The sequence below is a fragment of the Suillus fuscotomentosus genome (assembly GCF_016647785.1).
Source record: "Suillus fuscotomentosus strain FC203 chromosome Unknown F5891scaffold_49, whole genome shotgun sequence".
NCBI lineage: Eukaryota > Fungi > Basidiomycota > Agaricomycetes > Boletales > Suillaceae > Suillus > Suillus fuscotomentosus.
Genome location: NW_024539561.1, coordinates 66,400 through 82,687, shown reverse-complemented (window position 1 = coordinate 82,687; position 16,288 = coordinate 66,400). Strand labels below are relative to the sequence as shown.

General features: G+C 49.3%; 6 protein-coding genes across 6 annotated transcripts; 4 read left to right on the top strand and 2 right to left on the bottom strand.

Moving 5' to 3' along the window:
* Window positions 1-2,817: 2,817 nt before the first annotated feature.
* F5891DRAFT_982893 (uncharacterized protein) lies at window positions 2,818-3,984 on the top strand (the record flags this gene model as incomplete). The annotated part of the gene is made up of 6 exons (XM_041377267.1): window positions 2,818-2,828; window positions 2,880-2,952; window positions 3,007-3,084; window positions 3,108-3,189; window positions 3,239-3,326; window positions 3,819-3,984. 6 exons carry the CDS (start codon window positions 2,818-2,820, stop codon window positions 3,982-3,984), a joined length of 498 nt encoding a protein of 165 aa, XP_041222660.1.
* A 717-nt stretch (window positions 3,985-4,701) lies between these two features.
* Window positions 4,702-6,981, bottom strand: F5891DRAFT_982892 (uncharacterized protein; the record flags this gene model as incomplete). The annotated part of the gene is made up of 4 exons (XM_041377266.1): window positions 4,702-6,113; window positions 6,164-6,353; window positions 6,405-6,689; window positions 6,742-6,981. 4 exons carry the CDS (start codon window positions 6,979-6,981, stop codon window positions 4,702-4,704), a joined length of 2,127 nt encoding a protein of 708 aa, XP_041222659.1.
* An 811-nt stretch (window positions 6,982-7,792) lies between these two features.
* F5891DRAFT_1050235 (uncharacterized protein) lies at window positions 7,793-11,042 on the top strand. Its single transcript, XM_041362440.1, has 9 exons — window positions 7,793-7,920; window positions 7,976-8,047; window positions 8,097-8,187; window positions 8,243-8,450; window positions 8,509-8,852; window positions 8,915-9,099; window positions 9,154-9,245; window positions 9,301-9,460; window positions 9,514-11,042. Exons 1-9 carry the CDS (start codon window positions 7,837-7,839, stop codon window positions 10,951-10,953), a joined length of 2,676 nt encoding a protein of 891 aa, XP_041222658.1. The 5' UTR covers window positions 7,793-7,836; the 3' UTR covers window positions 10,954-11,042.
* Window positions 11,043-11,167: 125 nt separating this feature from the next.
* Window positions 11,168-12,251, top strand: F5891DRAFT_1050228 (uncharacterized protein). Its single transcript, XM_041362439.1, has 5 exons — window positions 11,168-11,263; window positions 11,315-11,330; window positions 11,393-11,480; window positions 11,533-12,001; window positions 12,052-12,251. Exons 1-4 carry the CDS (start codon window positions 11,174-11,176, stop codon window positions 11,942-11,944), a joined length of 606 nt encoding a protein of 201 aa, XP_041222657.1. The 5' UTR covers window positions 11,168-11,173; the 3' UTR covers window positions 11,945-12,001; window positions 12,052-12,251.
* A 264-nt stretch (window positions 12,252-12,515) lies between these two features.
* F5891DRAFT_1243630 (uncharacterized protein) lies at window positions 12,516-13,946 on the top strand (the record flags this gene model as incomplete). The annotated part of the gene is made up of 3 exons (XM_041369767.1): window positions 12,516-12,602; window positions 12,652-12,687; window positions 12,741-13,946. The coding sequence occupies 3 exons, from the start codon at window positions 12,516-12,518 to the stop codon at window positions 13,944-13,946; spliced, it is 1,329 nt and encodes a 442-aa protein (XP_041222656.1).
* A 322-nt stretch (window positions 13,947-14,268) lies between these two features.
* On the bottom strand, window positions 14,269-15,617 carry F5891DRAFT_1174802 (uncharacterized protein). The gene is made up of 2 exons (XM_041365684.1): window positions 15,530-15,617; window positions 14,269-15,478 (listed from the first exon to the last, which is right to left on the bottom strand). Exons 1-2 carry the CDS (start codon window positions 15,578-15,580, stop codon window positions 14,348-14,350), a joined length of 1,182 nt encoding a protein of 393 aa, XP_041222655.1. The 5' UTR covers window positions 15,581-15,617; the 3' UTR covers window positions 14,269-14,347.
* Window positions 15,618-16,288: the final 671 nt, after the last annotated feature.

The window sequence follows — 16,288 nt, the reverse complement described above, 5'->3', positions numbered from 1 at the left end:
GCTTCAGCAGGTCCAAGGTAGATCAGGCGGTGTACTATAAACGTACCTCCAACGAGCACATGGTCATCACGGTGTCCGTGGACGACATGGCCGTAACGGCGAACGACGTCGCCCACATCCAGCGCTTCAAGTCCCAGCTCCAGCGACACTTCGAGATAAGTGATCTGGGAGAACTAAAATGGCTGTTAGGACTGAAGGTGACGAGGGATAGGAGGGCACGTACCATCACGCTATCGCAAAGGGCGTACGTCGCGACCATCGTCGAACGTTTTCGCTTGGGCAACGCCAAGAATGTGCAGACTCCAATGGAGTCTACAACGACCCTGTCAGTAGAGCAAGGACCCGCTACCCACGCCGAAATTCAAGACATGCGGGACGTACCATATCAAAGAGCCATTGGCTCGCTGATGTACGCGGCCACCAGCACGCGGCCGGACATTGCGTTCACGGTCGCGACGCTATCCCAGTTCATGAGGAATCCCGGTAGGGCCCATTGGGAAGCTGCAAAGCGGGCCCTACGTTATTTGAAGGCAACAGATGACATGGAACTTACTTTGGGAGTCACAGACGCTGGCCTGGAAGCCTTCGTCGATGCAGATTGGGCGTCCCAGCCCCACCGACATTCGATGTCGGGATACGTCGTCATGTTCAACGGCGCACCCATAGCCTGGAGTGCGAGGAAGCAGCCGTTAATAGCATTGTCGACGGCAGAAGCTGAATATATCGCACTTACCAGTGTGGTGCGCGAACTCCTCTTCCTGCAGCTCCTCATCGCCGAACTCTACGACGCCCCGAACCTGCCGATCCCCATACACTGCGATAATCAAGCAGCCATTGCGTTAGCATCGAACGGGAAGTTCCAATCAAGGACGAAGCACATTGACTTACGATATCATTTTGTCCGAGGGCACATCAAGAGCGGTGTCTTCAAGCTTCTCTATTGTCCCACAGACGACAACGTCGCCGATGCCTTTACCAAGGCACTACCACGTCCCAGACTGCAGAGGTTGAGGGGAATGATGCGTTTGGATAGCGCTCGAGGGGGAGTGTTGAGAGCCGAAGAACCCGAGGACGGAAAGGCCGATAGAGGAGGATATGGGACTACGGCCGAAGAGTAAGGCAGCTCGAGGTGCGAGCGCCACCAAACGGAGATTCCAGACGACGTGTCAACGTCGGCTATCTTTTTTCATTCCTTTAGTATATGTTTTCATCAAAAGGCCAGCTGGCGCACTCACCATATAAAAGCAGCCATCCACCATCGAAACATCTCAGATTCGTAATCCGAATACTGAGATGTAAGTCTTCTAAAATGTAACGTTTGAGTACAAGTACTAACGTATACCGTAGCTTACCTGTCTAGGTAAAAACACTTGTCAATAAAGAGATTCGTAATCCGAATACTGAGATCTTACCTGTCTAGCCTCGCGTGAACGCCCTGCTATACTCTCAATAGCACAGACTTCAAGATGGGCTAATCTTTCGTCTTCGCGGTCATCCAACGTTGAGCACCATCTGCTCGCGCACACTCTGCGCCATAATTTAAGCTACCCACCACAATCCCTCCCTTTATTTGAGTAGCGCTTGGTCGGTCAAAACTCGACCTTTCAGTCAAAGTCACTCCAGTGGCTTGTATATTAGCCTTTCCCTCGAGTGATAGCTACGATTTTGTACGATATGTTGTACTTTCTCCTTCTTACGAGCTGTCACATCTCGGTGCTTAAATTGATCGCGGACCCTCCGAGCATTGAGCTGGAGGGCCCCGCTTGCCCTAAACCCATTCGAGCGCCCGTCACCAGTGCAAGTTGATTCAACAATGGTTAACCATTCATCCATAGCGTCACTTCTTTGCCACATCGCTCGTCACACTAAATTGGGTCAGAAAGCGCCGGCGAACCAACAAAATATCGTGAGTGTCTAGTTGTAGGTAACCGTGTCTCGTTAACTAATCATCGATCGCTTCCGATGCAGTCACAGCCAATCGTATGTCTATTTTGATATATCTGATAGCGTAGTATTGACGGTAACTAGACGCCAGACATTGAAACACAGAACTGCAATAATATCGACCACCCTGCCATGCGCACGGACCAGATTTGGAGCGTGAGCCCCGTCAACGCTGATGGCCAGTGCCTCATCGACCAGGCAAGAGATTTCTGTTAGTCTGTCCCATGCTTATCGTGAGTTTATCGTACTGCACTGACTCGTTTCAGGCTCAGGAGCGACTGGTACGTGGAGTACTACGTGTTTCTTTATTGCGCATTCGTTGCTCGTACCTTACTGTGTAGCTCGACTTCGGAGTAAAATACCAGGATGGTGCAGCTTGACAAAGGCGTCTGGTCTGACATGAAGGAAGATAACTGTCTCACAGCTTCGCTTTCCCAGTTGCGAGTCATTCCTTGGTAAAACAGTGAATATTTTCCCTTATACAAAGTTCATTGTTTAGCCCTGTACAGAACCTTCACCGACCCAACAACAAACTATATATTGTGCCGTCAGTCATGGCATCATGAATTAGAAGACAGGGATATGACTCACTGTTGCGACGTGTCAGTAACTCTGGCTGCAACTACTCTTCAGAGGTGTACTGACAGGTTCCCTATGAGTATTACAAAGGGTGAGCCATGATGCCGAATGAAACAAACGATCCATACTCACCTTCCTACAAGTAAAAAAGTTACCGCAGCAATCCGTGGTGTATTTGCAAGACTGGTTTAGGTTGCTGCATGAACTAGCACTGGCAGGCAAAGATACTGCGAAAGCAACAATGACGACGAGGATGGAGAAATGCATTTCTGATACGCGATGTGATCTCGAATGATGACTTTGAGGTAAGTAGACATGGTGAATGCAGGCTGGCTTTTATATCCTACGCATACTAGGAACGTGACACTGGCAGTCCTTAGATCAAATTGGCAAAACAGTGATGCCTGGCGAATGACAGGGCGTCGCGATGTGAGGCAATTCGTGACCTCATAGTGCTCCAAGGTCATCGGATAAACGATTCAGAATCCAATAACACACAACATTGAATGCATCCTAAGTGGCGAAGATGCATATGACGACTGCATTGCCAATGGAATACTAGTGAGTCCACGTGTCGATCACAGTTGAAATACGAATATTGTCAACCGCCGCGGGTGGTGGCCAATGCAGAAGACATCTCGGGAGATCTAGCCCTCCGTGGAAAGAGTACTTGCCTTGCATGCTGCATTACAGCTTGGAGCCGTTTTCCTTGCAGGTCGAAAAAGCACTAGACTCGCATTGTTTAGGATGAAGGAAGCCCCGATAGGCATGGGGTCCCAGGATGTTGCTTGGTCTATCGTTTAGTGAGTTGCGGCATAGTTGTGCATTTCAAAATCAAACACATGGTGTTGAACTCTAAGCCGCACCGTGACAAAAGGATACCACTGTGCCGGCCGTCGTCCTCTGAGTTGTGTTAGAACTGAGCTAGACACTGGAATGAAGGTCCAAGATGTACGATTCAACAGCCAATCTGGCAGGATCCTCATCATAAGCAAATCATAAAAGCAAAGTAACTGACCCGGATTTGTTGAAGCTCGCCTTTCACACGTGCACAAGTGGATCGATGATTTGCCATGTCGAGACCCCTTTATACCATATTTGTCCTTCGCCAGGGCCAGGTGAAATTGACGCGGCAATGTAACAAATTCACTGGGCATTCTTTCGTTTTGTCTCCTCTGGCCTAGAGATCAAACCCTTCTTATCACGCTTTTGTAAATCGTATCGTGGCCTTTATGAGTGCTTTGAAAATATGGAGTAGACTTGTTATAACTCATGATAAGCTATCCTACCAACAGCTTCGTGGCTGACATCGACCTCGAGTGTCTGACCGCACTAGAAGCAAAGATATTCGAGGATTCCGAAGAAGCAGGACCTGCAGGCAACCAGCAGCGTGGTTTGGATGCTGGCCAACATCACAGGCGATGGAATGTGTATCTCGGAATTCCTGCAGAATGGGTTTAGATTATAGCGAGAATGAACTTGAAGTGAGGAAGACATTACCTGCTCCACTCAATAGATATCTAATTTATGTGATTGACAGCACGGCCCCTTATTCAGTGATAACTCTGATGCTACATCTTTGGAGTCTGCAGACGAGCTATCCGAAGGTTCCTTCTTTGCCGGCCGAAGAATGTCCGCCCGTTAAACGTCGATGTGCTCCACAGGCTCGAAGGGTCCAGAAAGGGAGGAAAAGAAAATAGTCATTGGCTTATGTATACCTGGTTGTACATGGCCGTATGGCAAATAAAATGACAAAGGAATGGTCGTGAACTCATCCAACTTGATCTGGAAGTCGAATGTAACAGTAGAATAATATATTCAGTAGTTTTCAGGCACAGATTGGGATAACACGTACTACAGTCAGGTGTTTGTCGTCTATGGATTTTACATGCTTGTGCGTTACGAGAGGCCTTTCTGATCGAGTTGCGGTTAGAGCAGATGAACAAGGCTTCGCACAAACAGTTCCATTATTCCTCGTACGTGTACTTACTACTGACGTCTAGGGCGTACATCGTGCTAGCTCACCCAATTACAGCGTTAGATTGCGCACGACGAGAGACAAATACAAGTACTCTTGAATAGCGACAATGTAATTCATACGGCAATCTATACATTGCATTGATACCACTACAGTCTAGATATTGTTTTCTAAGTGAGCTCCCCATATAAGGTACCCACCTATTTTGTGGTTGCCGGCGCAACTGTTGTACTAACAGAAGAACTGCTTGTGTTAGGAGTGCTCGTAGTTGAAACGCTAGAATGGGAATTGGCGATTGCTGAAGCGATTGCAGCTGCGTTCATCTGGCTGGGTGTTGCAGATGACGAGGAGGGAGAAATGGAAGAGGTGGGTGAAGATGACGGCGGGGAAGATGAAGTGATGGACGCAGAAGACGGTGAATCTGCAATCGGGACAAACTCGATTTCTAGTGAGCCCCTCACGGGCTGCGAAGTCGATGTCACTTGACTGGTAGTCGCCGAGCCCATGGAGGTCGCTTGAGAAGATGACGACACTGGGATTGAAGCAACGATAGCAGCGTGGACAGATGGAGAGGGGGCCATCGATGATGATGCCACTTGGATGGTACTCAACGGGCCCGTGGGGGTTGACTGAGACGGCGACAGCCCCGGGCTTGAAGCGACAATGTCAGCGTGAACAGATGGAGAGGGCAGTATCGATGGTGGTGGTGTAGCTTGGGTGCTAGTCGCCGAGTCCGTGGAGGTTGCCTGAGAAGATGATGACCCTGGACTTGAGGCGATAATGGCAGCATGGACAGAGGGAGAGGGCGGTATCGGTGACGATGACGATGCAGCTTGGATGGCAGCGGAGCCCGTAGAAGTTGGTTGCAAAGAAGACGATCCCGTACTTAAAGCCGCTGCTGCAGCGTGGACAGCAGGAGAGGGTGTCAAAGTCGATGTGGAACTGCATGCTACTGACATTGACGAACATGATGAAGATGTCATGGTAAGCGCAGCAATAGCGGCCATAGGGCTTCCAGCAGCGGATGATGAATATGAAGACGGGGTTGCGGTAGCGGTGTAGACAACCGTTGTGGTAATCGTCGTCGTTACCACATCGTCCACGCTCGAGTCAGCAGCATCGGTAGAAGGTGGAGGAGCAGAGACCACAAGATTAGAAGGTCGGAACACAAGGGTGACATTCTGTGCTTCCGGTGTAGACGAGGAAGTGGTGGACTGAGGCGCGGACGTGGAGCTGGTGGTACTAGACCCGGCAGATGTCATCGTGTTGGAGCCAGTGGTGGAAGAAGCCATAGTGTCCCGCTCAACAAACATCGCATGCGAGGAAGTGGTGCCGTCGCTGTTCGTCCATAACGGCTTGATGACACCAGTAGACGGATCGTACTCGAAGATCTGACTCTTGTGTGGATCCGCGGCCAATATAGTGTAGTCGACGATAGGCGCCACGCCGTTGGCATACGAGTAATCCAGGTTTCTGACGTCATTTTCGGGTTGCGACGGACGGCACATTTCCATTGTCATTGGTTCAGGCCCAGGTGGATTCGGGTCAAAAGTCGCGCAGTAGAGGGAGTTGAGGATATCGGTTTGAACCATGACGTGCTTCGTCGCGTTTGCTATGAAGATATTTGAGTTCGGCAATAAAATACACCAGCAGAATAAATACCAGGGTTGTTAAATGAGCTGTCATTAGCATCGACCAAGTAGAACTGCGTCCCGTTGGTGCTCGACGCATTGAGAGGGAAGGAACCATTACTAGCGTGACTGCTGGTCGAGTTGGTCGATGTAGTATTGGTGGAGTTATACGTCGAAGAATCGAGGGCAAGGGATGCGAGGTGCCGGCCTTGATCTCCGCTCTGGAAGTGTGATTATAAGAACACAGAAGTGGGGGGAGAAAAGCTCCATACCACAATATCAATGACTCCGGAAACAAGACAGGAGGTATCGCGACGGCCCAGCCTTCGTTTTGAAGGGCACGTGGAGGCTGCTCCCCTGGAGACTAGATAGTTATTTCCACCTGCACCATGGACGAGAGCAGACGAGCGGCGAGAAAGAGGAGTAGGACGACGTGAGGGTGCATCGCGCAGCGAGAAAGGTGGATGATCATCATCACCGTGAACATGAGCAAGGCCAACATTCAGGATTCCCGCCAGCGGGTTCGATGGGTCGGAATCGGAAAACCTGAAGAACCTCTGCAATATGGGTAGGTATCAGAAGACGTCAGTCAAAGACAAGCTAACTTACCGAGCTAGGAGTATCGATGATCGACTTTCCTCTGTCCTCAGAGAGCTTGTGGGGAATATGTCCGGTAGTCAGCCTCGGAAGTGAAAAGATAGGGCGGGGTTTATCAGCCTCATAAGCAGTAGCAACTCGGTTGCCACTGGGATGGCTTGCAATATATGCAGCGTCGGCAGGGGGTGGAAGCGCGATAGCGATGATCGTACAGATGCTTGTGAAAGCAACAAACTGAGATGTAACGCGCATGACAAAAATTGTACAAGGAGAGGATGCGGTCCGGCGCAGAGTTAAGAGAAACAAGAATGATAGATAAATCTGAGGAATACGATGCCTGTCGCAAGCCTGTCGTGCAACAAATCACCAGGATCTGTGGGGTAGGAGAATGAGATGGAAAACCTAAATATTTTGAAAACATCGAGACTTTATACCCTGCAGGAAAAGGATGTATGTGAAACACCCAACGTCATCCACCACGCAGGAAGCGCGCATGCTAAACCAGTCTGAATTGAAATCGACAGGCTTTAGCAATGGGAACCGTCAGTCGTGTTTATTACGCGGACACGTCTGGAACCATTTCATGTATTCTGAATGATCGGGACTTCCATAAACTGTTCATATAATGAATACCGTCAGTTCCAAGCCAAAATGAAGCAACGTACGTGTCGCAGAACTACACATTAACTTGAAAATATCATGTTTGCGGTATGCCTAACACATGGGATTATGGCTGAGCTGTACATGCATGTGTAATGTCATACCCAGACGCCTTATTTTGGCAGGGAGGGAAGTGGAAGTTGACAAGGCCATCTGATAGCAACACGTCCCCTTCCGAATTCTCTGCCTAGCATCCAAATCTTATGGTGTGGGGGCGACTAAACGTGGTGATATTGCAGCCTCGACAATATGCAAGACATGGAAGAGGTATAGATATGTGCAGAACAATCATAATGTCCTCAAGTCTGTTGAATTCGAAGGTGTTATGTAATTGGCGGTTCTGGGTTCTGAGAGAATCTTCAATAGCAACTCCGACATTAGCAAAGGAAAGTCATTAGGGTTACTATTCTGGACGGTAGATGATCCAATAGCGACCACGAATCCACGATGAGCACAGCGAGGCTGAAGCGCAAGCTCGGTGACCTAGGAATTGATACGTCCAGCAGAAAGGCAAACGAGAACTTCTGCCTTGTGCGTAAACTTTCTCTCATCCTCACAGCTTGCCAACTCTCCGTGACCACCACAGATCGGCACCCCGCTGCCCCCGCTCGAAAAGTCAAAAGACACAGGCGAGTTCGTACCATTATGGAAGCAAGAGGTGAGGTCTTTTAGGCGTGGTCTTGTTCCAAACTCGAGATATCTTCCAGGTGAGGGATGAGAAGGGCCGGAGAAGGTTGCATGGTGCCTTTACCGGCGGTTTCTCTGCTGGGTACTTTAATACAGTGGGCTCTAAAGAAGGTACGTCCCCTGAGAGAAAATAATACGCCCCATTTCATCTAGCATTCTATTCCAGGATGGACACCGTCAACATTCATATCCTCTCGGTCCGACAGGGCCACGAACAAGAACCGCCCTTCCCGCCCAGAAGACTTCATGGACGAAGAAGATCTCACGGGAATGCGTGATGACCAAAAGCTTGTCGATGAGCATGAGCAGATGGATTTACTGGGGGGCACACAAGACGAGATGAGCAAACGTGGTTTGGGTGCCGACGACAAAGAGTGCGTATCATTATATCGCGCCATGTGATGCATAGCTTACCAGACCCACCTCACCAAGCGCAATCACACTCGCACTTGAGCAGTCTCTCCTCCCAGCACCAAAGGACTCTGTAGGCGCTCGAATTCTGAAAAAGATGGGCTGGCGCATTGGCCAGGGTGTTGGCCCACGGATAACATGGCGTCAGCGTGAAATAGCATTCGGCCGTAACCCAGACGTTCCTTCCGACGACATAGACGAGGAAGCGAAGAAACACTTATACGCCCCTCGAGACACGCCTCTGATCATCGTTGAGAGGAAGGAGAACTTTCATGGTTTGGGCTATGACCCTGGCCTAGGGTTGCATGCGAGTCTTGGCGTTGCGCCCGAGGCTTCCAAACAGTCCAATGGCCCACGCTTAGCCGGCGCGTATTATGTCTGCTGCTATTGCTATGTGCGATTTTCTGACTCTGACCCGTGGCGACAGGTGGTTTTGGCCTCGGCGCGCTGAATGATGCAGACGACGATGACTTAGATGTTTATGATCACTCCCAGATTCGTGGTAGGAATCATCATGCATACGACGCGAATGATGTGCACGATGAGGAGCATGTTCTTATGAGTTCGCGATCGCAAGGCGCACGGGATTTGGGAAAGGCAGCACAACCCCAAGTAGGTCACCATCCGAGGGAACTGAGATATTACGGTTCAACTTATGAATTCTAGAGACCTTCTACCGGGAAAGTAGTGTTTCGTGATGGGAAACAGCCTTTGAACGGGTTCATCATATCTGAGAAACCTGTGGCGGAGGACCTTTGGTCAGTAGCATTTTTACGTGTATGTTGCTTATGGTTGGATATTCACAATTACCAGCTTCCCAATACCGGACGTGCCAAAAGATTGGACGCCAAACCCCAAACGCGTCTGGGAGATGGAGAAAGCCAATTCAAAAGATAAAGAGAACGCATCTATACCTCCTCCATCGCAAACTCAGTCACACGCCCAGTGGAAAAAGGGCATCTCTGCGAACCAGGTTTGACAAAATTCATCTCCTGCAGAACTCACGTACTTACATGCTATGGACAGCGGGGAGCAGCACTTGGGGAGACACCCCTCCCTTCTGCACCCAGGTCCATCTTCGAGTACATCTCCAAGAAAGACCAAGAACGCATTAAGAACATTGCTGCAAGCCGCTTCGCCCCCCCTTCAACATCGGATGATCCCTCGCCAGGTCCCTCACTCCCCACGCCTCCCACGATCACACATACCGAGCCCCACGTCGCCCAAGCTGCTCTCCACGGTTTTCAGCCCTTCACGACCGATCCCACTAAGCAGGCAAGGTACACCGCCTATCTCCATGCACACGCAAATCCTGGCTCAGGCACAATTCCACCCGCACAGAAGCCCGGGCAGTCAGCCGAAGAGTTTGCAAAAGAGATAAACGATTATGCAAAGTCAGCTGCGCTATTCCGCCCCGTCTCTGGAGCCATGGCTGGGCGGTTTACAAGTGCTGCTGTTCTGGATCTCGGACCAAAGATCATCGAGGGCCTGCACACGCCTGCTGCACAACCAGAAGAGGGGGCGGACAGTATGGATGTGGCGGAGGAGAAGCTGAAGGAAGAAGTCAAGGAAGAAGCTCCGAAGGTGCATGCTGCTCGACTGGGGATGTATGGTGTTATGACACGCGAGGTGTGTACCTGGCAGCCTGCGCGGCTGCTGTGCAAGCGCTTTGGCGTCAAGGAACCGGATCTGGATGTCCCTGACGATACCTCTGTGCCGTCAGCACAGACTGCGGCGCCTGAGTTCACGGGCGCGGCGCCAGCAGACGAATTCGCGGATGCAAGTGCGGGAGTGACGCAAGCAGAGGGTAGGGGTTCTGGGAGTAGCAAGCGCGATGTTGCGAATATTGGCATGGGGGAAGATGATGGGCAGGGGGATGATGTGCTCACGTATGAACGTCCCGGGATGGATATTTTTAAAGCAATTTTTGCGAGTGATGATGAGGAGAGTGACGAGGAGAAGGATCGCATAGACGATGTCGATGAGGTGGACGAGCCCCCTGCCGTTTCTGCGCCAGCTGGGCCATCTAATCCAGCCCCAGACCCAGATGTCAAGCCACCGCCATCGAATGGTATCGTGGAAGATGTTGATCTGGCTACGTTCAAGCCTACCTTCATACCCCGGGGATCCAAACCGAAAGAAACGGAGAAGAAGGAAAGGAAAAACAAAAAACAGAAGAGCTCCAAGGGTGGCATTCTTGTTTCCTTTGATGTAGACGAGGATGGCGGGGACTCCTCGCTCACAGCTGCGCGTCAAAAACACCGAGATCGGGATAGTGAGAGGCCGAGGAAGAAGAAACGGAAGGATCGAGAGGGGGATGGGGGTGAGGATATGTGGGTTGAAAAGCCTCTGCCAGATATCGTGAAGGCCTTGCCCGTCAATCTGTCCCTTGATGAGGAAAGTCAGGTTAGTGGACAGGGAAGCGGACCTCCTCGTGCTCGTAAGAGGGCAGTCGATTTTATGTAACGCTATATGCCGCTACTAGTAGGTTATTTGCACTATATACAGGTTCAAAGTTAGCGTTAATTTTGGTGGGTCACTGCACACCTTACCAGGCCGTGACTATCGGGTAACAGCGCAAGCGTGAGGATTTGTTGGGATTTGTATATTTTAACTTTTCCTGTCCCGAATGCAAGTCCTTCTCGCACCTCTTTTTGCCTACAGCAATAGGACACGCAACTTACTTATGACCATCCAGATCCCGCGGGTGCGTGCTACGGTCTACAAGTATTCGCTGCCTCCGAGTCGTCGCTTTGCAAAGTCAGCAGGTGTCGTTGTGAGATCAACATTGAGGTTGGTATGAGATGTGCAAGCATTTGATGATCAGATTGTAGACACTTTGTGACAGAAGAGATTATCAGCTTCAAACCACGCTATCTTCCCGAATCTTCGAACGTTTCGACCCGTGCAACACACAACATGCAGAGCCAGAAATTTGACCCAAAGTCAATTTCTCCTCATTCTCTGACACGATTAGTGTACTGCAGAACATGGTAGGACCTTAGTTTCATGGGCACTTGTGTCTGAGCGTAAAAACATTGGCAGGTTCCAAGCAGCTCCTACGAACCATCATGATCGAGCCCATCACGCACGCCAAACGTCAATCCTCGCGCGTCGCTCATTACGTCGGCAACACAATAAATATCTAGCTGGCCTGTTTGTCGCTCTATCACTTCTCATTCTATGTTTGCTTGAAGCTCGCTATATACAACCATTGCAAAAATACACCCTGTTCGACTCTGTCATCCCCCAATTTACTTCAGCTCGAAGCTCGCTATGTATGGCCTCATGTGGAATCGACAGCATTCTTGGCATGGTTACATTGTCCCCTGGAGACTTAGTTTTTGGCGCTGGAGTAATGACGACAGATGAACAACGAGCAATATGCATTGCCTATATTCCTTCCCTCGAAGTATTCGTGGATCCCATGTGTTATGGTCGCGATTACTACGTGTGATGATATTGGGCCACAGTGACTTATAATCACTTTACGCAACTACCACCTTGTAACAATGTAAGCTATCTCTTTTAGCGGCTTCAAATAAATGAACGTGTCTATGACAGGACCGGCCTTATTTGGGTAGCCAACCAGTGATCCCGAGTCACCATCCGTTCCCTATCAGCACCAACTCGTACATTGTTCACATAGACAATATTGTCTTGTTGTTCCTGTAATTCCAGTGATTACTATGCACCTAATGTGTGTCCTAGTAGGTGAGAGAATAAAGGCGTTGCTGCCGATGATGCGGTGGCGACATGACTCGGACAGCGGACAAAGGGAAGCCTCTTGGTTAGCCTTTGATCCAGCATGCAAGGTACGTAGTGATTTCAACGAGTGTGATTGTGTAAAGTGGCTCCATGCCTTTCACTGGAGCGAAATATTGTGCTTGCCCCCTTTCACAGGCACTACTGTGGCGGTAGGTGTTGTCACCTAGCCAGACGTTTATAAACAGTGAAGTTATCGTTGAATGATATATTTTCATCTTCCTCGAACATTACAACCTGCCTCGTATCACACTGTCAACAGCATGCAGACAGTCGACAACTCAGAAGTCAATGTCTCTTCGTTGCCTGCAGATATCAATGATGAACTGCGGAACATTATACATGATATTGTAAGTGCCAGTTTTATAGGCAATCGGGTTTGAATGTAATGAAAAACAGCGACGCATACTCACTACCGACCGTTCACAAGTGATTGTGCGTCAATTCTGCATGATATGTCGGAAATGTTGTTGATTGATTATGACCAGATACCAGACCTTGAAACTGAGTATTCCGGTTCCACCGACAACCAATGGGCCTTCGAATTCGGAGCCCACCAGAGCATTCGTGCTATTATCGCCGAACGCGAGCAGCAGTTACATGCGGTGTCGCAAGAGATATCAGGCCTAAAAACAATGGTGGATATTTTTAACAACCTTCATGAACAGCTCGTCGAAAAGAAGGACAAGATTAAACAGTCCATGGAATTGCACAAGGGATTCGTATCACCCCTCTGGAGTCTGCCAAATGAGATCCTGTCCAAAATTTTTGTTCATTGCCTTCCGGAGGACGAACATCTGTCGCTTGCACAAAACGAAGCTCCCATGCTATTGACCAGAGTATGCAAAAAATGGAGGGGGGTGGCTGTGGCCACGTCCGATCTATGGTACAAGCTGCACTTGAATCTCAAGAACAAGACAGATTTGCAGCAACAAGATAACCTGTACCACTCATGCCTGGAGCGATCAAAAGGGCGTCCGCTCTCGTTGGTAATCGATTGCTATGCACACCAGATGCTCAAGTTGAGAAAATTTCTTCGGCCCTACTACAGCCATCATATCGCGTCCATCTCTACCCCTTGTTTCCGCGGAACCCGCAAGGTGTTGGGAGAATTCCAGGCACTTCAGGAGCTGACTTTGAACAACACAACCAGTCGTACTTCGTCAACTGTTGCAACATGTCTCCTCATTGTTCCGTTGACTGTGCTTAGTCTCAAGGTAAAAGGGTCATTCTCCCTCGACAGGAATTTACCTCCAATCCCCGCATTGACTCACCTGACGCATATCGAAGTCTCATTATGTTCCCTGAGTGTGGTCCTTCGCTTAATCCGTCCATCTTCCAACCTCTCCTCGTTAGTGATTCGCCAATATACAAGCGAGCGAATACCACCTGTCGACTCGGCCCAAGTGTTGACGCACACCGCACTTCAATCCTTACGCATCCTCGAAACCAACATGAGCGCAGCCTCCCTGCTACCTGGCCTATTCAATATTCTATCACTCCCCAATTTACGCGCGCTTGAAGTTTCGGGTTCACAACCATGGCCTCACGAAGAAGCAAAAGCATTCTTAACGCGGTCAAACTGTCCTCTGGAAAGCCTGACCTTTGGCGCTAAAATAGTGACAACGGACGAACAGCGAGCTGAATATGCTGCCCTCATTCCTTCCTTGGTCGTTTCGCATTTTGTATTATAAAATGATGATATAGAGTTCGCGCATTGATGTAATTGCTTCATCTTTACCCTGTCTTCTATGCTACTAGAACTAGTTTTCCTCCGGTTGCTGACGGCAAAGAAGTAGTGCCATCAACCCTTTGCGGTCTCTGAGACGTATAAGCACCTTCGGTGACGACGAGAGAATATGATTTGAGATTCGTTTGTTATCATCTTTAACTTGAAATCTCGAGACCTTTGTGAACGACATAAACATCTTGAGGTTGGCTTTCTATGCTGGCGCTGAATAAGTCATGCTGGTTTCATTTCACAATTCATAACGAGCATAATCTATTGAAGGGTTGGCAATGAGTAAGTATAGGCTACATACAGCATAATCATGTGAGCATAATTTCGTTAACTATGTACATAAACTGTCCCAGTCTATTGGAAAAGCGAGGAACGCGTAGGATCTATCACTAATTTGAGGGATGGGAAAAGAGTGACATATTCTGCTAGTTGCTGAGGAGTCGTCCTCACTCCACCGCTGAAGATCAAGCTTTCTAGAGGACACTGTGACCGTGTTATCAACGCCTTGAATTCTCCGTGAGCCCATCGTCCTATATTGCGAACTTCGACGATGCGTAGATTCGGGAGGGTGACTTTGTCGAATAGCCCAAGAAGTCCAAAAAAGACGGTGTTCATAGGTAAATCGCCGGAAATGCGCAAGGACTGAAGTTTGGTGTGCGCCAAATTTCCGGAGGTCTCGAGCGCCGCCATGAATATTCCAATCATCGTCAACGACGAAAGATTGGGACAAAGACGGAGCAAGCAGGGTAAGGAAACTAGTCCCTCTACCACAATCTCAAGATTTGTGAGACCGGCCCATGAGGAAGAATCGAGGCTCGATAACACCTGGAAGTCAAGCCTCGTGTCCAATAACCTGAGACTGCGCATGTTGGGCGGCAAATGCGTGATGGAGTGCGCGATGTGCGCGACAGCTGGTACAGCTGGTACAGGACCAAAACCGTCCGTGTATATAACCAGCTCCTCGAGTCCGCCGAAGTCCGCCAGCACCAGTGGAAAGGAGCTGGCACCGGAGAATAATCCAACATGCAGCGAGGATATTTGGACGACGTATGGCTGGAGCAGGCTTCGTAGCTCTGTCCAGTTATTGTTCTCACACTCGAGTGTCAACGACAGTTGACGTCCCCGTGATCGCTTGAGGTAGGAGTCATAGCAGAAAGCTCTCTGCTGCCAGTCACCGTGCCCCATTTCCAATCGCAGCCTGCGCCATAAATTCGGTATGTTCACAGCAATCTCCCGCCATCGTTGACATACTGCAGTCAACTGCATGGGGGCTAGATCTGGCGCGGGCGTCCAGTTTGCGTCTTCTGGGATGCAGTAAAGGAAAATTTGAGTGAGGATTTCGGTGGGCAGGCGCCCGATAGGCGATGAAGATCCCCTGGGAGGACCGATGGACTGCACAATCTTGGCCATCTCTTGGACGAGTTGCCAGTAACGATAGTTGACATGATTTGGGTCTGAAGCCTCGCGCATGACTACATGTGACGGCTGAAGTGGATGTTTGTTCAGACGCCAACACCTTCAAAATCAAGTACTTACAAGGCGACTAATGGTACCCAACATGGCTGACAAATCGGCGTATGATCGCATATTGACACGAAGGAGGTTGTGATGTTGAAGATGGAGGTCGAAAATGATTCTGATGTTCGGCCAACCATTGCGTCCCTATTTAAACTACAACGCTTCGCAAACCACAGGTCCACAAAAAACATACCTTCCTATTGTAGCTTTTCATAGCGGATCTTGTGTAAAATACTAACCATCCACATTTAGACTTTGCATTGTTGCAAAGAGTGTCAGTGCGAACGCCCGTAGAATTTGTGGAAGGGTGACTTCAACATACTTAGTCGGCACTACTTCATCCGGGAATTTTGTTTTGTTTTAGCTTTGTGGAGCTGTGACCTTTATTCAGAAGTATTGTGTTTTTAGTTTGGTAGGTGCGAAGGTACTCACAATATCAGGCTCTGAGTCTCCTCTCCACATTCCTACCGATCGTACTAGTATGTACGCACTTAAGGGCCGATTCACTTTTCGTCAATCACGTCTCCTCCACTACATTCTTGAATTGAATCTTGCTAATGACGCACCTGAATTTAAACAGAGTCACGCTCTCAGGCTTGTTCAAGTGACATTAATATGACATCCTCAGTTTTGATGCAACCTCATGGAAAGTGAAACTAAAGCGAAGCGAATTGACGAGTGTCTCTGGGCTCCGATTTTCCAAATGGTTGACAATGCGAACCCTCTGGTCGTTCACCATGGTCCATAAGTAATTGGATTGGGAGAAGGTTGATCTAG